Source organism: Lucilia sericata, unplaced genomic scaffold (genome assembly GCF_015586225.1).
Source record: "Lucilia sericata isolate MDLA Ls3-8-SP2 unplaced genomic scaffold, ASM1558622v1 Contig000986F_arrow, whole genome shotgun sequence".
Classification (NCBI taxonomy): domain Eukaryota; kingdom Metazoa; phylum Arthropoda; class Insecta; order Diptera; family Calliphoridae; genus Lucilia; species Lucilia sericata.
Window position 1 is genome coordinate 76,086 of NW_023994969.1, and position 26,767 is coordinate 102,852.

The 26,767-nt window shown below is 29.1% G+C and overlaps 1 protein-coding gene across 5 annotated transcripts; it reads left to right on the forward strand.

Annotated features, from left to right (window-relative positions):
- Positions 1-26,767, forward strand: LOC119609466. Of its 5 annotated transcripts, none has more exons than XM_037964268.1 (3): positions 1-110; positions 4,744-4,958; positions 22,691-26,767. In XM_037964268.1, exons 2-3 carry the CDS (start codon positions 4,835-4,837, stop codon positions 23,512-23,514), a joined length of 948 nt encoding a protein of 315 aa, XP_037820196.1. In that variant the 5' UTR covers positions 1-110; positions 4,744-4,834; the 3' UTR covers positions 23,515-26,767. The 5 variants fall into 5 exon arrangements, with proteins under 5 accessions (XP_037820196.1, XP_037820198.1, XP_037820195.1 ...); XM_037964270.1 differs by having other exon boundaries at positions 6-24; positions 4,791-4,958; XM_037964267.1 differs by having other exon boundaries at positions 18-125.

Sequence of the window (26,767 nt, forward strand, 5' to 3'; positions counted from 1 at the left end):
AGTAAACCACAATTCAGATTGTTGGTAACATTCGTGGTTAACACTTGTTAAAAGCGGAATAATAAACAACGTCGCAGTTGTTTTTAGCGAAAAACTTAATAAACATTAACGTAAATTACGTAAACGTAAAGTTAAACTAAAGTTTAAAATTTTTTTATATATTTTTTTATATATGTTAGTTTAAGCTTAAGTTTGATCTAATATTGTTAGAGAATTACGTGCGTTGACTTTTTTTTTTTTTGAGTTTTTTTGCTTAAGTGCAACATACAAGTGCAAGTTAAAGGTGTAATTTGTATAGTTTTATTGCTGTTGCTGCCACACAAATAACAACAAACAACTAAATTAACTTATAAAAGTTGCGTTTAAAAGGAAATTTTTTGTTTGTGTTTAAATTTAAAGAAAAAAATCGTATAATTTTAGTTTAAACTTTGGTGGCAACTGAGTCGATATGTGTGTTACATACTCCAAGACATTATTATGCAATAGAGAGGCCTAAGCAGCAATTGATGCCTCCAGTTGTTGTTGTTGAATACAAGGAAATACGTTTCCTTAACCAGTTTTTTGTGTAAAAAGTTTTGGTTTTTTTGCTTTATGGTTAAATTTTTATTAAAATCAAATGTTTGATAATACCAAGCTTGGTCAGCAAATCATAAAAAAAATATCGAAAAAAAGTTAAAGTTAAAGTTTTTTAATTGAAAAATAAAATAACTCTCCAAAATCGATTTAATAATTACGATAATAAAAAAATAAATAATTTTAATTATAAAACAAACATGAAATATTTTACTATAACATTTATTAAGGCAGCTGTTAAAACGTGATTATGAATATTTAAGAAAAAAAATAAATAAATAAATTAAAAAAAAAGTGATTTTTATGTTTTGTATTTAAGACAAAAACTACTGTTTAAAAAGGTGGCTACTGAACAATATTTGACATGCAATTGTTATAAAATTTTCTTATTGTTTTAATGTTGTAAATACCTTTGATTAAATCATATTGTTTAAATAATAAAAAAAATCAATATTCAATAGAAATATATATTTTTTTTAATTTTCTGCACTAGTAGTTTTCAAAGCCACTTGCAAAAATACAAAAAATCGACTAAAACAACATCAAAAAAAAAAAAAAAAAAAAATCATAAATAAAGTGTAATAATATTTTTTTTTCAATAAACCAACTGACCATAATATTGCAAAAGTTAAAACTATACCACAAAACCATATCAAATATCCGTGTTTTAAATAAATCTAAATTATATATACTAAACTTCCATAAGCATACCTTTAGGTATAACAACTCCTATAACGAAAAAAAAATTGTGTTTGCGTGCCATAAACAACTAAAAAAAAACTAAAAATAATACAATTTTTATTATTTACAAATAAATATAAATATTTAATTACTTAACTTGCTTTAGTTGAAAAAATATTTGCAAAAAAAAAAAATCGTTAAGAAACTACATAGTGGAACCTATAAATATCAAACTATATACTAAACTAAAAAAATATAAACAAAGTTGTGGAAAACATAAACAAATCTATAATTTTATATAAAAAAAAATTTATTATATAAACCAAGCAATTAAAAAAAAAAAAATAACTAAACCTATAAAATAGGCGTTACTGCACATGTAAGATAAATAAAGGATTAAAAATATTCTGAAAATATTGTAAAGAAAAAACTGAACAATAAATACATTTGGTATAATTGATAAATTTGGAAATGTGTTATTAACTGAGTAATTGAAATAATTTATAAAAAAACATAAAAGAATTTATATCGGGCATGGTCGACCATATGATACCATCACATCAGTGATTATGTTAAAAATTTTGATTATTTTTTTAATAATAAAGTATTTAATTTAATTTTTAACTTAATTCAGAAATATTTGAACAATTTGTTGACAAAAAAAAAGGGATTTTCTAAAAGAGGGGTTATATGGGGGCAGGGGGTCCTATCCTAATAAATTTTGGTAGAGAAATTTAGGTCTACATCAGTTATTTATGCAGAATATCATCGTGATATTAGTGTTTATAAGTGAATTTTGACCATCAAGTCATTTTCAGAAGGGGACTTTGTATGAGCGATAAAGTCAAATGAGGTCCGATCACTACGAAAATCAGCAATATCATTAAAACTTATATAAAACTAAATTTTGCCGATTTTTGAAGTGATAGAAGAATATTTAACTTATTTATGTGTTCAAAAGCCCTTTACGGGGGGTACGGTACAAAATAAAGGACTGATTTTAAACAATAGAAGAGTATGTGCCAAATTTCATCAAATTATCTTGAAAATTGTGACCTGTAGGGTGTACACAAGGTTTACATTGACACACAGCGGACAGTCAGATAGACAGACAGACAGACAGACTTACGGACGGACGGACGGACATAGTTAAATCGGTTTTTTACTTTAAGGTGCGTGTAGGATCAATATTTTTGGATGTTACAAACATCAGCATAAACGCCTAATACTCTCTCCACTATAGTGATGTAGGGTATAAAAATACTATAGAAAATCACCCAAAAAACAAATAAAAACAACAATTCACAATCGCAAAACCACTATTTTAAACATATGACAAAATATTGAATACACAGAAACTCTAATTCGTATTTGTTATGAATTTCATGATTTTAAACATTTTGTTTATAACAAATCACTTTCATTCACTTCAATGAAAGAAGCTCATAATTTAGTAATAAATATTATGACTTCAACATGATTTTTTTCAAAATACTATTTTCATACAGAATAAGAAAAGTTCATACATAGTATGACATTACATTTCACGAATAATACTAGTTTCAGAACCATTCTAAAGCTTCCTAAAGCAATATAGTATGAGGTTGAAAAATTTTAATAAAATAATTGAGTAAATATAAATAGAAGAAATTAACAAATCAACAATTCATTTTCATTCAGAATAAGAAAGGTTCATACATAGTGTGATATTGTATTCGACGAATAATAGTATTAGTTTCAGAACCATCCTAAAGCATCCTAGAGCTATATAGTTTGTGGTTGATAAATTTAAACAAAATCATTGAGTATATAGAAATAGAAGAAATTCACAAATCAATAATTAATTTCCAAACAGAATAAGAAAAGTTCATATATAGTATGACATTGCATATGACCAATAAAAGTACGAGTTTCAGAATCATTCTTAGAGCTATATAGTTTGATGTTAACAAATTTGAACAAAATCATTGAGTAAATAATTAGTTTCAGAACCATACTATAGAACGAGTATGGACATTAACGAGCACATTCTATAATAATCCGTTATAGAACAATAATAGCCTAAAAAGAAGTTTTCTTAGTAATCAAGAATATAAATCCCTTAAAAAAACCTAAAAAAATATTATAGTAGAAAGCAAATAAGAGTGTAAGAGTGCTAGGGTCAAATGTAGACCGATTTTGCTTATATTTTTTTTAAGCCATCTAACTTCTTCTGTTTAGACCCTTTCAGACATGGACATAGATCATCATAAGATGATTCAGATGTATAGAGTTTGGAAAGTTAAATTCGTTTTATAATTTTCCACATGGAATGTGGAAAAGAAGAGATACCTATCTTCTATTTGGTGAGATTTTTCCAAATAGGATTTTTTTAATTTGATTTTTTTTTTGCATTAATATTTAGTTCTTTAAAACTTTAAGGACTGTGTCAGAAAAATCTCATACCCATCTATTTATCTAAAACTTATCCTTAGTCGTTATATCTACCAGATATTGTTGTAGCAAAATAAATTGAACAAATCTTGCGAAGAGCACAAAACCCTTCTATCAGAAAAGCAGATCGTAAAGTTAAATGCTCTGATTCTTTTGTTCCGTAGAACCGAAGCTAATGCTGCTCACAGTCTGCTTGATATTGTTTAAATGTACAATTTAGATTTTAGTTGTTATTGGCTCCTAATGACTAAGAATAACACAGGCAGACAATTTTTTAGTCCAGAGACCAAAGTATACGCGCTAAAATCGAATCTGACCTCAGATTTTCTCCATCACATCTGAGATTAAAAAAAACGCTATTCTTAGAACTTTTGGAGACGTTATAACAGCACCAAGGCAACTTTATTTGTAAAATGTTGTATACCATCTGAAATTCCGTTTTGTTAACTTTAAAATAAATGCTTAACATCTGATATGTTGGATTCGGATTCAGCGCGGCTTAATCCTTTAGAAAAGTATAATTTGATCTCAGGGTTTCGACTTTTTTAAAATTTTGTCGGCCTGTGTAATGAACAGAATTTTTGTAAAAGGTTCGCAAAAAATCGGTGTTTATTTAAATTTTTATACTTCTATGGTAGTTACTTTTTAATTTAGAAAACTTCTTTCAATTTATTTTTTTTAAACTCAGTTTAGATTATTGCAACAATTAAATCTAGTAGTTTTTGGGAAATTTAAAAATTTAAATTTTTAACAAATTTCTCTTCGAAAAATTTCAATTATATGGTAAGGGTTTTATTGTACATGAAAAATATTATAACATTTGTTTAAATTATTTAAGAAAAAAAAAATTTTTATAATTTCTATTTGTTGAATAAAATTTTAATATCAAATTTACCTTAGAATATAGTTACATAAAATCCTTATTTTAATTAAACGATATTTACCTGCAAAGAAAGATAATAACAATTTTAGTTATATTATAAAAATATTAAAGAATTTCTTTTTTTTCAAAATTAAATACAAAATTTATTAATTAATTTTTTTCATATTTTCCAGTGTTTTTTTTCTCCTTTTATCTTTTCATATATGTTTTCCTCCCTTAGCCCCCTATAGTATTGTATAATTATTCAAAATTATTTTTAACACAATGTTGCCAAAATCAAAAATATTGTATTTTGGTTTATTTTTATTTTTAATAATAAATGCCGTACAAGCCAAACCCTCAAAGGATACCGAGGGTAAAGTGGAGACAAAAGAGGATAAGAAAAATGGTGAGTAAATAAGAGAATATTTTAAATAGTTTATTTAAATTATATTTTATTATGATTTTCTTTCCAATCGGAAATAAATTCTAAAACATTAGTCTAAGGAATGAGTTATATACAAAGTGTTTAAGGTATTGATCGAACTATTCAAGTAACAAATAAGCTATGATCAGGTTATATGACTATAACTAGATCATAAACAGATTACATGATGTCTATTTTCAGACTTATACAAGTCACTGATCAGACTATTTCCTGATTGTGATAAGACTTTGACTAGGCTCGGAATCATTATCGTAAAACTAACCCTCATGGCGCCAAATTGAAGAGAATATTTATAATTATGAATTTCTACAAAAGTTAGATAAATCCGATATATAAAAAATATATATATATTTATTAAAAAAATTGTTTACTAATAAAAAATCACTGCAGTTTTGCAAGTTCAATATAATTTATAAGAAAAACTGGATATAACAACACCAAAAACATGTATGAAACAAATAAGAAATTATAGTCGGGCGAGGCCGACCATATAATACCCTACAGCTTTGACAAAAATATAATGTGATTTAGTTGCCATAATAAAGCATTTAAGTTGAATTGTACCTTGCCTTAGATATACATACTTAAGCCGTTTATTGTTGAATAAAATTGTGGACATTTAAGTGACATTTTGATGGAGGCTTTTCATAGGGGCTAGGGTCATATGAGAATGGAATTTATGGAATTCGTGAGGGTCATCAAGTCTTGTATACAACTTGGTTTTTGCAGCTTTTTGTCGAGATATGAGTATATTAAACATAATTATGAACTAAAAAGTCCTATTCGGGGGTTCAGTTGTATGGGGGCTAGTTGAATAATGGACCGATGTTAACCATTTTCAATAAGCTTCGTCTACGATACCATAAAATATCATGTGCCAAATTTCATTGAATTATCTTCAAAATTGCGACCTGTAGTTTGATTACAAGGATTACAAGCCCTATTGGGGGGTTCAGTTGTATGGGGGCTAGGTGAAATAATGGACCGATCTTAACCATTTTCAATAGGCTTCGTCCTTGATCGTGTACCTAATTTCATTGAATTATCTTCAAAATTGCGACCTGTAGTTTGATTAAAAGGTTTACATGGATGGACGGACAGAAGGACAGACGGACGGACATAGCTAAATCGACTCAGAAAATGATTCTAAGCCGATTGGTATACTTTAAGGTGGGTATAGGACCAATATTATTGTGCGTTACAAACATCAGCACAAACCCAATATACCCTCAACACTAAAGTGGTGTAGGGTATAACAACAAAAATGTCATGCATGTTAAAGGAGAAAGTGGTCGATGTCACTACTGTCTGAAGTTGTTTGAAAAGAAAATTTAATGATGGTGATCATGATGATGATGTTGGCGATGATCATAACATTTAATGTTGTTGATCTTGTACTGCAACAGTACAAAAAATACGTGGATGTTGTTGTCTTACTATCAGACATACTGTCTGTTGTCTGCATGTCTCTCAAAAAAACAAAAAAAAAAAACTCTTATATAGGAGGGAACAATTTATACACAGAAAAACAAGTTAAATAAAGAAAGTTGAAAAATGAAAAAAAAAAAATAAAAATAATTTTACAAGTAAATTAAAAACTGTAAAGCACTGTAAACAGTGTTAAAAATAGCAGTAATACTTAGTAAATATAACAATATTTTTATATAGACTACAAAATAAAAAAATACGTTTATTTTTATAACAACAAAGAAAAAAGGTTTTTCTGTTTTATAAATAAACCAAAAAAAAAAGTATTATTAACACAGTTAATCAATGAGCAAGAAAAATTTTTAAAATGTATTACACATAATCAAATATGACATAAATTTAACAAAAATGCAAGTACAACAAAAAAACTTTTTTCTAAAATTATTGCTTGAGCATGAAAACTAAAACTAGCTTATGCAATTAAAACTGAACTTGAACATTTCGTTTTTTTCGACTTCCATAACTAAACAGACGTTTCTATATTAATTTTTTTGGTTTTTTAATTGTTTTTGTTCATAATTAGTATAAGAAAATAAAATAATTAAATTAAAACAAAGCCAAACAAAACAACTGAAAAAATTGTGTAATATTTCGTTCGAAGCAAAAATTGAGAGAAAACCAAAAACTAATCGATTACAAAACTACCTCCACCAATTAAATGTTACGCATTTTATTACGTTTCATTTGATTAGTTTTATATTATTTTTTTCAAATTTCCAAGTTTTGTTTTATCGTAAAACAAAAACTTAAATTGCCAAAATGAAAAGAAAAAACTAATCTCTAATCATCAACAGACCACATCAGCTTGTTATTTTTTTAATTACCAAATTATTTGATTAATGTTTTCAAAAAATACGTGGTAGTATTTAAAAACTTAAAAAAAAATTAAAACATATTTTTAGAGTCAGGTTGTAACGTGATTTAATATGTGTAAGATACAAATTTTACAAGGCACAGTGGGGCAATAAAAAGTAAATTATGTACAAAATACTTTTATGAAACTTAAACATTCCGTAGGAGATACATATATCAACTGTGTACAAAAAAACTAAACTACACTACTATGACCAGACTATGTCCAGACTATTACCAGTCCTGGACTATGACTAGACTATAGATAAGACTATAGACTAGACTTGACTATAGACTTGACTTGACTACAGACTAGACTATAGACTAGACTATAGACTAGACTATAGACTAGACTATAGACTAGACTATAGACTAGACTATAGACTAGACTATGGACTAGACTATAGACTAGACTATAGAGTAGACTATAGACTAGACTATAGACTAGACTATAGACTAGACTATAGACTAGACTATAGACTAGACTATAGACTAGACTATAGACTAGACTATAGACTAGACTATAGACTAGACTATAGACTAGACTATAGACTAGACTATAGACTAGACTATAGACTAGACTATAGACTAGACTATAGACTAGACTATAGACTAGACTATAGACTAGACTATAGACTAGACTATAGACTAGACTATGGACTAGACTATAGACTAAACTATAGACTAGACTATAGACTATACTAAAGACTATACTATAGACTATACTATGGACTAGACTATAGACCAGACTATAGACTAGACTATAGACTAGACTATAGACTAGACTATAGACTAGACTATAGACTAGACTATAGACTAGACTATAGACTAGACTATAGACTAGACTATAGACTAGACTATAGACTAGACTAGACACTAGACTATAGACTAGACTATAGACTAGACTATAGACTAGACTATAGACTAGACTATAGACTAGACTATAGACTAGACTATAGACTAGACTATAGACTAGACTATAGACTAGACTATAGACTAGACTATAGACTAGACTATAGACTAGACTATAGACTAGACTATAGACTAGACTATAGACTAGACTATAGACTAGACTATAGACTAGACTATAGACTAGACTATAGACTAGACTATAGACTAGACTATAGACTAGACTATAGACTAGACTATAGACTAGACTATAGACTAGACTATAGACTAGACTATAGACTAGACTATAGACTAGACTATAGACTAGACTATAGACTAGACTATAGACTAGACTATAGACTAGACTATAGACTAGACTATAGACTAGACTATAGACTAGACTATAGACTAGACTATAGACTAGACTATAGACTAGACTATAGACTACTAGACTATAGACTAGACCTATAGACTAGACTATAGACTAGACTATAGACTAGACTAGACTATAGACTAGACTATAGACTAGACTATAGACTAGACTATAGACTAGACTATAGACTAGACTATAGACTAGACTATAGACTAGACTAGACTATAGACTAGACTATAGACTAGACTATAGACTAGACTATAGACTAGACTATAGACTAGACTATAGACTAGACTATAGACTAGACTATAGACTAGACTATAGACTAGACTATAGACTAGACTATAGACTAGACTATAGACTAGACTATAGACTAGACTATAGACTAGACTATAGACTAGACTATAGACTAGACTATAGACTAGACTATAGACTAGACTATAGACTAGACTATAGACTAGACTATAGACTAGACTATAGACTAGACTATAGACTAGACTATAGACTAGACTATAGACTAGACTATAGACTAGACTATAGACTAGACTATAGACTAGACTATAGACTAGACTATAGACTATAGACTATAGACTAGACTATAGACTAGACTATAGACTAGACTATAGACTAGACTATAGACTAGACTATAGACTAGACTATAGACTAGACTATAGACTAGACTATAGACTAGACTATAGACTAGACTATAGACTAGACTATAGACTAGACTATAGACTAGACTATAATCGTTTTTATAAATTACACATTTCGCATCAAAACATCCCATTGTGCACAACCAACACTAAAGCTTTAACCAACCTGAAATAAATTGATATTTAATTTAACTTGGTCTCTTAGAATTATCAACGAACTTTAACCAAAAATATTTTAGCGCCATTTAAAAATAAAAAAGCATAAAATTAAATTCAAACGTAAATAAATGAATGAATACAGAAATTAATAAACAAAAAACCACCAAAGTTCAGGTTCCAAATGATTTATTTAAATATTTAAAATAAATTTGCTTGAATTTGCATTTCTTGTGTTATGTAAACTAATGTGTTTTTCTGTTTGTTTGTCGAGCCGACAAAGTGACCATAAATATGCAAATTTCTTTACAAAACAAATTAAAGAAACAAACAAATAAATATAAAAAAGACAAAAAACTGTTTGTAATATTTATAACCAAATATCAATGTTGTTTTGTATAACTTCGGATAAAATTTATTGATTTTTGTCTATTAATTGCATTATATCTGAAACATAAATAGTTTAATATATTAATTTTTGAAGAGTATATTTCCAAAAGGAACCATTTTATAGTTATGACAGTTATTTGATTGATAATCTATAATAAATTTGAAATTTACAGACATTTCACTTTCATTATATTTAAACTTTTAGAAGGGTTAAATATTTTTTATATTTTGCATAATTAATTATTTATTTATTATTATTTTTTTTTTTTGCTTGAAATTTGAAAATGAAACAGTGTATCTGTCTGTAGTTTTAAAGTAATAATTAACTTTAGAGGCTTCCCTAAATCATAAATTAAAATGATGTATATAATGTGTTTATATCATATGTTACTACCAGCATGTTTTTAGGCCAATATTTTCCTTGGTATCGAGTAATTATTTGGTATAAAATTAACCTTAAAATTATTTTCAAGTATTTCGAAAGGAAATTTTGTATTTATGCGTTTTTTGAAAAAATCATTAATTTTATTCGATAAAACAAATTAGATCATTACTACAGAAAAACACATGTTTGCTGTTAAAAAAATATTTAATTATTTTTAACATAATGAGTAAAAGATCATTTGAAAGCTATGTATGTTTTGCTATTATGCTAAAACATACACGTGCCAATTTCAGAATTTAAATTAAGTTTTAATTAGATTTTTTTGTATGATTTAAAAGAGGTTAAGATTCAAATCTGTTAAGAATTTAGCATAATTGCTGTTTTATATTTGAATGTTAATTGAAGTTTCAATGTTTTAAATAAAAAGTGACAGCATTTATGTGTGAACTACAGTAATAAAGGTTCTTAAAGGTTCATAAAGTAGTAAGAAATTAAAATATGTTTGCATTAGGGTGGCGTCTTAAAAGAGAAATATTATGACTAGATTATGAGTAGACTATGACTAGACTATGATTTGACTATGACTAGACTATGACTAGACTATGACTAGACTATGACTAGACTATGACTAGACTATGACTAGACTATGACTAGACTATGACTAGACTATGACTAGACTATGACTAGACTATGACTAGACTATGACTAGACTATGACTAGACTATGACTAGACTATGACTAGACTATGACTAGACTATGACTAGACTATGACTAGACTATGACTAGACTATGACTAGACTATGACTAGACTATGACTAGACTATGACTAGACTATGACTAGACTATGACTAGACTATGACTAGACTATGACTAGACTATGACTAGACTATGACTAGACTATGACTAGACTATGACTAGACTATGACTAGACTATGACTAGACTATGACTAGACTATGACTAGACTATGACTAGACTATGACTAGACTATGACTAGACTATGACTAGACTATGACTAGACTATGACTAGACTATGACTAGACTATGACTAGACTATGACTAGACTATGACTAGACTATGACTAGACTATGACTAGACTATGACTAGACTATGATAGACTATGACTAGACTAGACTATGACTAGACTATGACTAGACTATGACTAGACTATGACTAGACTATGACTAGACTATGACTAGACTATGACTAGACTATGACTAGACTATGACTAGACTATGACTAGACTATGACTAGACTATGACTAGACTATGACTAGACTATGACTAGACTATGACTAGACTATGACTAGACTATGACTAGACTATGACTAGACTATGACTAGACTATGACTAGACTATGACTAGACTATGACTAGACTATGACTAGACTATGACTAGACTATGACTAGACTATGACTAGACTATGACTAGACTATGACTAGACTATGACTAGACTATGACTAGACTATGACTAGACTATGACTAGACTATGACTAGACTATGACTAGACTATGACTAGACTATGACTAGACTATGACTAGACTTGACTAGACTATGACTAGACTATGACTAGACTATCGCTAGTCTCTCACTAAACTATCACTAACTATCACTAGATTGTCAATAGACTATCACCAGACTATCTCTAGACTATCACTAGACTATCACTAGTCTATCGCTAAACTATCACTAGGCTACAACAAGACTATCACTAAACTATCAGTAGACTATCACTAGACTATCACTAGACTATCACTAGTCTATCGCTAAACTATCACTAAGCTATAACAAGACTATCACTAGACTGACACCCAGGATATTACTAGACTATAACTAGACTATCACCAGACTATAACTAGACTATCACTAGACTATCACTAGACTATCACTAGACTATCACTAGACTATCACTAGACTATCACTAGTCTATCGCTAAACTATCACTAAGCTATAACAAGACTATCACTAGACTGACACCAGAATATTACTAGACTATAACTAGACTATCACCAGACTATAACTAGACTATCACTAGACTATAACTAGACTATCACTAGACTATCACTAGACTATCACTAGACAATCACTAGACTGTCACTAGACTATGACAGTAAGATAATTTTTGTCTGAAGTTCTGTAAGGCCCCAGAACTTACATTGAACCTTATAGAAATGAATGTTACAGTGTTACATATAGATAAATGTAACACTCAGTCTCAACTGCATGACTTGAACATTATTAATTTACCCCCCTTAATACAACCATATACTTTGCATGGTAATAAAAATCCAAGTTAACAATTTAAATCAATCATCTGAAAATGATTTTTTTTTTTTCTAAAATGAGTTTAAATTTTAAAATGATCGTTAAAACAATACATAAAGGCATGCAGTAATTTAAACAAATTAGAAAACAAACTTAATAATAACACTGCATATATAATTGATTTGGTATTTAAGCACAAACAAAAAAAAAAAAAAATAATAACTAAAATTGAAACTCAAAACCAATGGTATAATTTAGATTTTTTCAGTTCCAAGTATCTGCACACAAAAAAATGGCAACAAAACCAATTTAATAGCTGTCTTAGGCAATGCGTGAACTGAATAATAGTGTTTTTTTTAGTGGGGCTGAATTTTTGTTAACTAAAAAGAAACTAAATGATATAGTAGGTCTTAACGTTTAAATACATTTTGGCTGTTTAAATGCTTTAAAATGCAAGTGTTTACTAATTGTTGACGCACATGTTACGATTTTTAAATATAGACGTTTAACGTCAACTAAGTATGAATGTTTGTATATGGAGTTGGAAAATATTGTGTTTAAATGTACAATACACAAATTAACCTTAACCTTGTTCAGACAAAGAAAAACAGAAACTTAAATTGAATACAAAATAATCATTAATTTTTTTTTCGAAAATTTTTCAAATGAAACATAAACAAATAATTATAGCAAATCATGTAGATTTTTTATTTTTAAATATTATTATTTTTTATGCACAATTTGTTTTTCTAAGTGTGAATGTTGAATGAGGCAAATGATACTTCAATTTTGAATATTTTTAAAGATTATCTTCAATTATTATTATTACTTTAAAATGCCTTAAAAACTATTAAATCACTTTAAATATCAGCAAATGCCATTCATTTCGTTTGATTGTTTGTTTGAAGTGTTTTTTTAGGTTTTCAAAGCCACTCCTTGAATAAGAATCATGCAAAAAATTATTTCAGCTGAAGACAATTGTCTTATAAAAACACAAAAAGATGTTCAGATTTTTTAACTAAATAGTTTTGAGATATGAGAAACAGTAGCCTTTTTAGCATTAAACAAATAACTCTTTAAATTGACACTATTCTCAGGCTCGAAATTATATGATCGGTCTTCCTCGACCATATGATACCTTACATCTAAACCGGAAAATTTATATAATTTGTCAATTCCGATTTTTATGATTTAGCCGAATTAGGTAACAAATTTCGTCTATAGTCTAGTCTTTAATCTAGTCTATAGTCTAGTCTTAATCTAGTCTATAGTCTAGTCTATAGTCTAGTCTATAGTCTAGTCTATAGTCTAGTCTATAGTCTAGTCTATAGTCTAGTCTATAGTCTAGTCTATAGTCTAGTCTATAGTCTAGTCTATAGTCTAGTCTATAGTCTAGTCTATAGTCTAGTCTATAGTCTAGTCTATAGTCTAGTCTATAGTCTAGTCTATAGTCTAGTCTATAGTCTAGTCTATAGTCTAGTCTATAGTCTAGTCTATAGTAGTATAGTCTAGTCTATAGTCTAGTCTATAGTCTAGTCTATAGTCTAGTCTATAGTCTAGTCTATAGTCTAGTCTATAGTCTAGTCTATAGTCTAGTCTATAGTCTAGTCTATAGTCTAGTCTATAGTCTAGTCTATAGTCTAGTCTATAGTCTAGTCTATAGTCTAGTCTATAGTCTAGTCTATAGTCTAGTCTATAGTCTAGTCTATAGTCTAGTCTATAGTCTAGTCTATAGTCTAGTCTATAGTCTAGTCTATAGTCTAGTCTATAGTCTAGTCTATAGTCTAGTCTATAGTCTAGTCTATAGTCTAGTCTATAGTCTAGTCTATAGTCTAGTCTATAGTCTAGTCTATAGTCTAGTCTATAGTCTAGTCTATAGTCTAGTCTATAGTCTAGTCTATAGTCTAGTCTATAGTCTAGTCTATAGTCTAGTCTATAGTCTAGTCTATAGTCTAGTCTATAGTCTAGTCTATAGTCTAGTCTATAATCTAGTCTATAGTCTAGTCTATAGTCTAGTCTATAGTCTAGTCTATAGTCTAGTCTATAGTCTAGTCTATAGTCTAGTCTATAGTCTAGTCTATAGTCTAGATAGTCTAGTCTATAGTCTAGTCTAGTCTAGTCTATAGTCTAGTCTATAGTCTAGTCTATAGTCTAGTCTATAGTCTAGTCTATAGTCTAGTCTATAGTCTAGTCTATAGTCTAGTCTATAGTCTAGTCTATAGTCTAGTCTATAGTCTAGTCTATAGTCTAGTCTATAGTCTAGTCTATAGTCTAGTCTATAGTCTAGTCTATAGTCTAGTCTATAGTCTAGTCTATAGTCTAGTCTATAGTCTAGTCTATAGTCTAGTTTAGTCTATAGTCTAGTTTAGTCTATAGTCTAGTTTAGTCTATAGTCTAGTATATAGTCTAGTCTATAGTCTAGTCTATAGTCTAGTCTATAGTCTAGTCTATAGTCTAGTCTATAGTCTAGTCTATAGTCTAGTCTATAGTCTAGTCTATAGTCTAGTCTATATAGTCTATAGTCTAGTCTATAGTCTAGTCTATAGTCTAGTCTATAGTCTAGTCTATAGTCTAGTCTATAGTCTAGTCTATAGTCTAGTCTATAGTCTAGTCTATAGTCTAGTCTATAGTCTAGTCTATAGTCTAGTCTATAGTCTAGTCTATAGTCTAGTCTATAGTCTAGTCTATAGTCTAGTCTATAGTCTAGTCTATAGTCTAGTCTATAGTCTAGTCTATAGTCTAGTCTATAGTCTAGTCTATAGTCTAGTCTATAGTCTAGTCTATAGTCTAGTCTATAGTCTAGTCTATAGTCTAGTCTATAGTCTAGTCTATAGTCTAGTCTATAGTCTAGTCTATAGTCTAGTCTATAGTCTAGTCTATAGTCTAGTCTATAGTCTAGTCTATAGTCTAGTCTATAGTCTAGTCTATAGTCTAGTCTATAGTCTAGTCTATAGTCTAGTCTATAGTCTAGATAGTCTAGTCTATAGTCTAGTTTATAGTCTAGTCTATAGTCTAGTCTATAGTCTAGTCTATAGTCTAGTCTATAGTCTAGTCTATAGTCTAGTCTATAGTCTAGTCTATAGTCTAGTCTATAGTCTAGTCTATAGTCTAGTCTATAGTCTAGTCTATAGTCTAGTCTATAGTCTAGTCTATAGTCTAGTCTATAGTCTAGTCTATAGTCTAGTCTATAGTCTAGTCTATAGTCTAGTCTATAGTCTAGTCTATAGTCTAGTCTATAGTCTAGTCTATAGTCTAGTCTATAGTCTAGTCTATAGTCTAGTCTATAGTCTAGTCTATAGTCTAGTCTATAGTCTAGTCTATAGTCTAGTCTATAGTCTAGTCTATAGTCTAGGTCTATAGTATAGTTAAAGTCTAGTCTAAAGTCTATTATTCTCGATTATAATCTATTTCACACAATACCTATTGCGGATGTTACTGGTGGGAGTAAGTTCCCATTTTGGAGGTTTATACCGAATATTTTTAAAAATTTCGGATGGACGGACATCAATTTGTGAAAATGACCACAGCAGTCGATCAGAACTTTTATAGGGTAAAATAAATATTTTCATAGTTTATTCCACACACTTCCATTCTGCCAAGAATGACAATCAGTTTGTCTTTTTCCAAAAAATCTGTTCTTTTTTTTCCACACAAATACTTTACTTAGTTATATTTAAATGTCATTAAAAATTCTAAACACATTTATATTTAGTTTATAGTTAATGTGTTTATTTATAAACTTTTTGTTCTTTTTGAAATATAAAAAAACTTATTGAATAAAAACCATGATTCCTCACGGCTAAATGCATAAATTTGTCCTTGTTACCATCACATGTAGTATGTGAGCTTCTGCAGTGCAAAACCAAGTTTAATTTCCAAGTCTTTTGTTTTGCCTTTAGATATTAATGTTGTTATTGTTGCTTATAAATGTTTTTATTATATTGACTTATAGGGTGGCGTATTTAATGTCAAGATTAATTTTGTAATATTCTTTATTTTGTTAAAGACTATAGTACTAAATTATAAGTAAAATACTTATTGTAATAAGTTTATATAGTAGAGAAGCATCGATGAAATTCAAAACACCTTGACTTTTAGTTAGAATTTTGCTGGTTTTAGCCACAACACTGAAAATTGCTTAGATTAGCCAGCCATATGTGAAAAACGTGCAGAAAATTTTGTTTTTAATATGTTCAAAAAAAATCTTTAAGAAAATTTAGTTTTAGCAAAAATTTAAATGAAATATTGACATTTGTATTTTTTTTTTTTAGACAGCGTTTAGGGTTGGGTGTTGTTATACTTTGTTGTACTATACCGTTAAACATATTTGTATGTCTTTTCTGATGGCGGTATGTTTTGTTTTATTACTTTGAGAAACTCACGATTTATATTACTATATTATTATTTTAATAATATTTAATTTATATGGCAGTTTTTAGACTTGCATTATTATTGTTTAAATAGAACATTAACTTTTGAGAAAAATATGACTGATTTTAATAGTAGCGAAGAGCATTATTATTATATAAGAAGAAGAGACCAAAAATATAAAACTATTCCTTCTAGTCTATAGTCTAGTCTATAGTCTAGTCTAAAGCCTAGTCTATAGTCTTGTCTATAGTCTAGTCTATAGTCTAGTCTATAGTCTAGTCTATAGTCTAGTCTATAGTCTATAGTCTAGTCTACAGTTGCTTTATAGTCTACAGTTTAGTGTATAGTCTAGTCTATAGTCTAGTCTATAGTCTAGTCTATAGTCTAGTCTATAGTCTAGTCTATAGTCTAGTCTAGTCTAGTCTAGTATAAACTATTCCTTCTAGTCTATAGTCTAGTCTATAGTCTAGTCTAAAGCCTAGTCTATAGTCTTGTCTATAGTCTAGTCTATAGTCTAGTCTATAGTCTAGTCTATAGTCTAGTCTATAGTCTAGTCTATAGTCTAGTCTACAGTTGCTTTATAGTCTACAGTTTAGTGTATAGTCTAGTCTATAGTCTAGTCTATAGTCTAGTCTATAGTCTAGTCTATAGTCTAGTCTATAGTCTAGTCTATAGTCTAGTCTAGTCTATAGTCTAGTCTAGTCTATAGTCTAGTCTAGTCTATAGTCTAGTCTAGTCTAGTCTATAGTCTAGTCTAGTCTAGTCTATAGTCTAGTCTAGTCTAGTCTAGTCTAGTCTAGTCTAGTCTAGTCTATAGTCTAGTCTAGTCTATAGTCTAGTCTAGTCTAGTCTATAGTCTAGTCTATAGTCTAGTCTAGTCTATAGTCTAGTCTAGTCTATAGTCTAGTCTAGTCTATAGTCTAGTCTATAGTCTAGTCTATAGTCTAGTCTAGTCTATAGTCTAGTCTAGTCTATAGTCTAGTCTATAGTCTAGTCTATAGTCTAGTCTATAGTCTAGTCTATAGTCTAGTCTATAGTCTAGTCTATAGTCTAGTCTATAGTCTAGTCTATAGTCTAGTCTATAGTCTAGTCTATAGTCTAGTCTATAGTCTAGTCTATAGTCTAGTCTATAGTCTAGTCTATAGTCTAGTCTATAGTCTAGTCTATAGCCTAGTCTATAGTCTAGTCTATAGTCTAGTCTATAGTCTAGTCTATAGTCTAGTCTATAGTCTAGTCTATAGTCTAGTCTATAGTCTAGTCTATAGTCTAGTCTATAGTCTAGTCTATAGTCTAGTCTATAGTCTAGTCTATAGTCTAGTCTATAGTCTAGTCTATAGTCTAGTCTATAGTCTAGTCTATAGTCTAGTCTATAGTCTAGTCTATAGTCTAGTCTATAGTCTAGTCTATAGTCTAGTCTATAGTCTAGTCTATAGTCTAGTCTATAGTCTAGTCTATAGTCTAGTCTATAGTCTAGTCTATAGTCTAGTCTATAGTCTAGTCTATAGTCTAGTCTATAGTCTAGTCTATAGTCTAGTCTATAGTCTAGTCTATAGTCTAGTCTATAGTCTAGTCTATAGTCTAGTCTATAGTCTAGTCTATAGTCTAGTCTATAGTCTAGTCTATAGTCTAGTCTATAGTCTAGTCTATAGTCTAGTCTATAGTCTAGTCTATAGTCTAGTCTATAGTCTAGTCTATAGTCTAGTCTATAGTCTAGTCTATAGTCTAGTCTATAGTCTAGTCTATAGTCTAGTCTATAGTCTAGTCTATAGTCTAGTCTATAGTCTAGTCTATAGTCTAGTCTATAGTCTAGTCTATAGTCTAGTCTATAGTCTAGTCTATAGTCTAGTCTATAGTCTAGTCTATAGTCTAGTCTATAGTCTAGTCTATAGTCTAGTCTATAGTCTAGTCTATAGTCTAGTCTATAGTCTAGTCTATAGTCTAGTTTATAGTCTAGTCTATAGTCTAGTCTATAGTCTAGTCTATAGTCTAGTCTATAGTCTAGTCTATAGTCTAGTCTATAGTCTAGTCTATAGTCTAGTCTATAGTCTAGTCTATAGTCTAGTCTATAGTCTAGTCTATAGTCTAGTCTATAGTCTAGTCTAGTCTATAGTCTAGTCTATAGTCTAGTCTATAGTGTAGTCTATAGTCTAGTCTATAGTCTAGTCTATAGTCTAGTTTATAGTCTAGTCTATAGTCTAGTCTATAGTCTACTCTATAGTCTAGTCTAGTCTATAGTCTAGTTTATAGTCTAGTCTATAATCTAGTCTATAGTCTAGTCTATAGTCTAGTCTATAGTCTAGTCTATAGTCTAGTCTATAGTCTAGTCTATAGTCTAGTCTATAGTCTAGTCTATAGTCTAGTCTATAGTCTAGTCTATAGTCTAGTCTATAGTCTAGACTACAGTCTAGTCCATAGTCTAGTCTATAGTCTAGTCTAGTCTATAGTCTAGTCTAGTCTAGTCTAGTCTATAGTCTAGTCTATAGTCTAGGCTATATTCTAGTCTATAGTCTAGTTTATAGTCTAAATTATAGTCTAATCTATAGTCTAGTCTAGTTCATAATCTAATCTGGGTTAAAAGTTTCAATATGTAAAGAAATTTCGGAATTTTATATCTTTTCCCAAATTTCTTATTCCATTTTAATGACATTTACTTTATTATTCTAGACTTATTTTAACAAATAACTTTATAGTTATTTATTTACATAATAAAAACTATTTTTATTTTTAATACACTTTAACCACATTCATGTCATTCATTACTGTCATCCATCCACTGTAATGCACTGTGTATTGTGACTCACATGTATGTAAATTTCATGCTTCATTTATTGTTAGCAGTTTGACTTCAAGTTTTTACAAAAATGCATTAAATTACATTTTGTCTACATTTTATTGTAACTTTTTCTATAGGTATTCTTTTCTAAAAGAAAAAAAAATAAAGAACTTAATGATTCTATTGATTACTATTGACCATGTTTACTTATTTAACAATGCGAGTGTTCTTAGATTTCCGTATAATTCTTTAGTTTTTGTATTTAAATACAATACAAATTTATTGTTATTCTCATAAATAGTTCAAAACATGTCACGATTTGCAAATAAGCTAAACGTAGTGTCATTCAATTTTTATAGTCAGTCACTGTGATATTTTTGTGACTGGGAGAATTGCGGAAAAATAGAAATATAGCTAAAGGTTTTGCTAGGTTAAGGGTTTGAAGTTTTCAAGATAAACTTCAACGAAGTATAACAATATATGTAAAGTGTAACCATTAATCTATGTCACATGAAATTAATTTAAAGAATTCATATTTCATAAAATCCCCCACTTTTAAATAATGGTTCACGTAGTGGCCAGTCATGTAAGAATGCAGGGCTATAAAACAATAAGCAACTAGAATCTGTTGCAAAAAGGTATTTGTATATCGCAGCAATAGGGTTATTTTTAACGTTTGTTAAGCTTATTTTATTTTATTTTATTTTTTTTTTTTTTTGTATTTAATTGTGTTAGATAAATTGGTTTTTAAATAATTAAATGGAATTTATGGAATAATTTGACTAATTGTCTAATATAGCTGAGGGTATAACAATTTTTCATTAGGTTTATAAATAGTTGTAATTTACATATTCAAACCCTTAAGGTGAATAGATATGAGTCAGGTTTAAATAATGTAAACCTCTATATCTAACACAGTAATATAGTGAAGCGATCGATGTATTTATGGTGATTGTTTATCCAACCAATTTTAAGTATAAATATCTTCCTAGAATCCTTATCTACGTCGAATTAATAATGTCCACTAAACCGTTCTTGAATTAAGCTACAGTTTCGATTTTAAAAATTATTCGATCTATATCAAGCTCCGTGACTCGGTGATCCATTTTCTTATACCAAGAATTTTTCTTGTTTTCTATTGATCATCATTCTAAGAAATCTAATTTAAGACCATGTTTTCCGCTATTGATTTATAAGACAACTCCAACTAAATTGTGTTTGAAATTAATACGATCTATGATCACTTTTATCATGTGCCTCTGAATGCTCTTATCTCTTATCATTCAGTAAAAAACATAAAATATGAAATGCTATTGTTTTATTTTATCAATAAAAGATCACTCACGGTAAAGAGATCACTAGTTGATGTTATGTAGCGGAAAAGAGCAAGCATTCGATGAGTAAACGCTTTCTCTTCGGCTTTGTTGCTCTAAAAGGGAGAGTAGAACGTAAACTTTTTAGCTTTTTCTGGATATAATTTGAATGTGCCTGAATGATTCAAAGTGGGATTTTCTTCCAATTATGCGACTCCTCATGGATCACTGATCATGAACCAATGAACTACTATTAAGTGATGATAATGCCTGGAAGAACTTAAACTATATTTCATAATGTGTGACCGATTACAGTGGTCTGTACTTAAAAGGTACAATATCTGCCAGAAGTGATCTACAAAATCTTGATTTAGCTTTAAGTTCTTTTCCTAGATGGTGAAAGTTTAATTTAATGAATTGGTCTCTGATAACAGCACGATAGTGTATTGTTATAAAGTTCAACAGATACGGTAAAATGAGTCTGTCCTATTGTTTAGGAGAAGTATGAAAATGAGAGTTTAAGTAATGCTTTCGACTCTAAGGATAATAGCATTGCTGAGAGTAGATCGATGTAGTCAAAGATGTAGAAAGACAAAGAAAATAAAAGAAAACTACAACCGTTTTTGGCTCGATTTTGATAAAATATCGGTCAAGAATTACCGGACTTAGAGGGGTTCAAAGTTGGATATTTTGGTCATACAGGGTTTTATTCAAATGAGTGTAACGTTTTACCTATTGGTCCTAGCAAAAATTGTCCAAGGGATTTCAGATAGCTATTTCTTCATTATTTCCTCTAAGTCCGGCAGTTCTTAACGAATAGAGCTGATAGTAGCCGTCTCGTCTACTATCCCATAGTACTAACCTTGGTGCAAATTTAAGCCAAATCGGAAGACATCGATTTTAAAAGTTATCTCACTTGACACGAAATTGCCCATATATTACGATCACTGTTTTTAAACATTTGTATTCAAGCTATAATTCTTTTATAAAGATTTTTATAATCTTAAAAACTTATCTAAAGTGAAGTCATCATTAGAATCCTCCAAAAGAAAATACTTTATTCTTTCAAACTCTACAACATGATGACATAGTAAAAAAACATTATTCTAAACATATTTCAACCTTGATTTTCATTGTTCTTCTCTAACTGCTAATTTATTCTAAACATTTTGGTTAAATTTAGCAAATCACATTAAGAAAAAATTCTATAAAGAAATAATTATCATCATTACAAAAGCATTAAACAAAGAATGAGTGTCATGAAAACTTTAGCAAATTCTAACATAAATATAGAAAAAAAAAAGCTATTGTTTAGAGGAAAAAAAAAGTTCTTAATGAAGAAATAATAAGACAAGAATAAATACATAAAATACTAAATAATTTACTAGAAAAATTGTGCACGGTTAGTTAGCAAATGGAATAAATTAATAAAACAAAAGAAATACTTTATGATAAACTACAGCAAATGTGATGATCTAACATGACTCTAAAGAGTGTTGTTGAGCGGCTAAATAAAAAAGTAAACAAATTATATGGACATTAGAATATTCTTAGGTAAATAGATTTAAACAATTAGAAATAACTTATAATATGGAAAACAATTTGTTTAACAAGGGGGCGTAAAGCTTGACAGGTTAATTAGTTTTACTTAAACAAAGTGAATGAGCTTAAAAGGTCACTTCAAACAGATTATATGAATGTTAATGTTAATTTAATTTATTAAATTAGATAATAGAGTTAATAACGTTTACGATTTAATATTTTCTTTTAATCTTTTGCATATTTGCAGATGAATTTCCCGAGGAGGATTCAGATATGCTAATGGAACCCAATGATTTTGGTCCTATAACTATATTACGCTCCCAAGAGCGTCAATTTCATGAACCACCTTCTACACAACAATTTCGTCCTCTGCCTAATGCTAGATATGTAGCCAGATCAGATGTTTCTAGTGCTGCACATGTTAGCCCCATCGATTCCCATTCACAAGCGGCTCAAAATTACTATCCACCCTTTTTCAGGGAGGCACCACCCCTAGGACACTCTCGCCCTTATTTCCCCCTATCAGATGCTCCTATAGTACCCAAGTATGCTGAAGCCAGACCCGAAGGTAATCTAGGACCCGGTCTGCCTCCCAATCAAAGAGCTGCTGGTTTTGATCATAGTATTTTGGGTTCTGGAGATTTTGGTGTTATACGTGGCGGTACTTTCTATCCTGAAGAAGAAATGCCCTATCATCCCGAGGATAGCATAGACTTTGTACAGAAATACACTTATCCTGAAGAACAATTTGCTCATTTCCGTGATTTTGCCGACATAAATACACCCGTCGATACTGCCTTCTCACACTTTGTGGTTGTCTATCAAGCCAAGAATTCCACAAAACCAGCTTCACATCCTCATCCGAAAAATATTTTCGAACAATTAGAGCTATTAGATAAGGAAAAGGCTGCTGAGGAAAAGAAATTGAAAAAACCCAAACATCCCAGTAAGTCAAAAACGAAGTTGGCCAAAACAAAATTGCAACAAAAGAAATATAAGAAAAAAGCTAGCACCTCACCATCAACGGTGGCAAAAGATATTGAAGAAGAACCTTTATTGGCTTTAAGTTAAAATTTCTGTTTTTAAAGGGATTGTGCAAAATTCTTTTTTTTTTTAATCATAAAAAAATACATTATTTTAAATTTAATTTATTAATTTTAAAGCGCAACAAAGAAATTTCATATTCAGCATTTTGTATTTTTTTCGTGAAAAATCGTAACATTATTTCTTATTGTCATTAGTTTAATCAATTTGTTTTTTTTTTGAACTACAATATTTACATGGAGCAAAAAACAACCAAAATTATTAAGAAAAATTTAAGCATATTTTCATTTAATTAAAATTTTCTTATTTTTATGTTAAAAACCACAAAAAAACATATTAAGTTAAATGTACAAAAAATGTAAGAAAAATCTTTCAATCATTATTAGCAGTATATTAATTTCATATTCCATTTTTAATTTCTTTGCTTTTTATTTTCTGGATATAAAATTTTCATCTTTTTTACAACTTTTTCCAAAGAATGGTCATACATTTTGGTTCATTTCCCTTACTTCATAAACGTTTGTATTTATAACTCATTAAATGAAAAAATACTTGAAATCTTCTTAACAGACTTAAAATCTCTTGATAGCTATACAAATGGAGTGCAATCATAGCGCTCACATTCTTCTTCAGATCTTCGTGTACTAGTTTTCCTTCCTTAAATATGAGCGTAAACCCAGACATTTACAAACACAAGCAAATAATATCAGAGAGTTTGTTTAATACTATTACTGACAACTTTTTCTGCAGAAAGGATAATCAGATTATGACTGATTCTGACTACTTCTCCTATAGAAAATATAGTCAGATTCTGACTACTTTTCTTATAGAAAATATAGTCAGATTTTGACTAATTTTCTTATAGAAAAGATGGTCAGATTCTGACACTCTTCTTATAGAAAATATACTCAGATTCTGATTACTTTTCCTATAGAAAATTTAGTCAGATTCTGACTACTTTTCCAAAAGAAAACATAGTCAGATTCTGAGTACTTTCTCTGTAGAAAATTTAGTCAAATTCTGACTACTTTTCTTATAGAAAATATAGTCAGATTTTGACTAATTTTCTTATAGAAAAGATGGTCAGATTCTGACAACTTTTCTTATAGAAAATATACCCAAATTCTGATTACTTTTCCTATAGAAAATATACTCAGATTCTGATTACTTTTCTTATAGAAAATATAGTCAGATTTTGACCAATTTTCTTATAGAAAACATAGTCAGATTCTGACAACTTTTCTTATAGAAAATATACTCAGATTCTGATTACTTTTCCTATAGAAAATATAGTCAGATTTTGACTACTTTTCCCATAGGAAACATGGTCAGATTCTGACCACTTTTTCTATGAAAAATATAGTCAGATTATGACTACTATTCCTATAGAAATCAAAGTCAGATTCTGACTACTTTCTCTGTAGAAAATGTAGTCAGATTCTAACTACTTTTCTTATAGAAAATATAGTCTGATTTTGACTACTTTTCTTATAGAAAATATAGCCATTTTTTGACTAATTTTCCTATAGAAAATATGGTCAGATTCTGACTACTCTTCTTATAGAAAATATACTCAGATTCTGAATACTTTTCCTATAGAAAATATAGTCAGATTCTGACTACTTTTCCCAAAGAAAACATAGTCAGATTCTGACTACTTTCTCTGTAGAAAATTTGGTCAGATTCTGACTACTTTTCTTATAGAAAATATACTCAGATTCTGACTACTTTTCCTATAGAAAATATAGTCAGATTCTGACTACTTTTCCCATAGGAAACATGGTCAGATTCTGACTACTTTTCCTATAGAAAACAAAGTCAGATTCTGACTACTTTCTCTGTAGAAAATGTAGTCAGATTCTGACTACTTTTCTTACAGAAAATATAGTCTGATTTTGACTACTTTTTTATAGAAAAGATAGTCAGATTTTGACTACTTTTCTTATAGAAAAGATAGTCAGATTTTGACTACTTTTCTTATAGAAAAGATAGTCAGATTTTGACTACTTTTCTTATAGAAAAGATAGTCAGACTCTGACTACCTTTCTTATAGAAAATGTAGTCAGATTCTGACTACCTTTCTTATAGAAAAGATAGTCAGATTCTGATTATTTTGCTATGGCAATGATAGTCAGATTCTGACTACTTTTCTTATGGAAAATATAGTTAGATTCAGACCACTTTTCCTATAGAAAATATTGTCAGATTCTGACTACTTTTCCCAAAGAAAACATAGTCAGATTCTGACTACTTTCTCTGTAGAAAATTTGGTCAGATTCTGACTACTTTTCTTATAGAAAATATACTCAGATTCTGACTACTTTTCCTATAGAAAATATAGTCAGATTCTGACTACTTTTCCCATAGGAAACATGGTCAGATTCTGACTACTTTTCCTATAGAAAACAAAGTCAGATTCTGACTACTTTCTCTGTAGAAAATGTAGTCAGATTCTGACTACTTTTCTTACAGAAAATATAGTCTGATTTTGACTACTTTTTTATAGAAAAGATAGTCAGATTTTGACTACTTTTCTTATAGAAAAGATAGTCAGATTTTGACTACTTTTCTTATAGAAAAGATAGTCAGATTTTGACTACTTTTCTTATAGAAAAGATAGTCAGACTCTGACTACCTTTCTTATAGAAAATGTAGTCAGATTCTGACTACCTTTCTTATAGAAAAGATAGTCAGATTCTGATTATTTTGCTATGGCAATGATAGTCAGATTCTGACTACTTTTCTTATGGAAAATATAGTTAGATTCAGACCACTTTTCCTATAGGAAATATTGTCAGATTCTGACTACTTTTCGAATAAAAAATTAAGTCAGATTCTGTCTACTTTCCCAGATTTTGACTACTTTTTCTGTAAGCTTCTGAGTACATTTTCTATAGAAAAGTTTCTGTCTTCTTTTCCTATAGAAAATATAATCAGTTTCTGACTACTGTTTCTATAGAACTAATAGTTAGATTCTAACTTAATTTCCCACAGAAAGTAAAGAAGTTACTTTTTAATGACCATTCCATATTCTTTTACTTTCAATTTTTTTTTCATTTTTATTTAAACATTTCAATATTTTCCTTTCAATATTGTATTTTTTTTTCTTCAAAATCATTATGTTAGCCACAAAATAAAATACTCATTACATTAGTTACATTATGTACTTTTACATTTAGATTTGTACGTAAACAAACAAAAAAAAAATCGTTTATATAAATTTAAATAATGAAATTTATATGTATGATTATTTTTTATTTTGTTTAAAAAAAATATCATA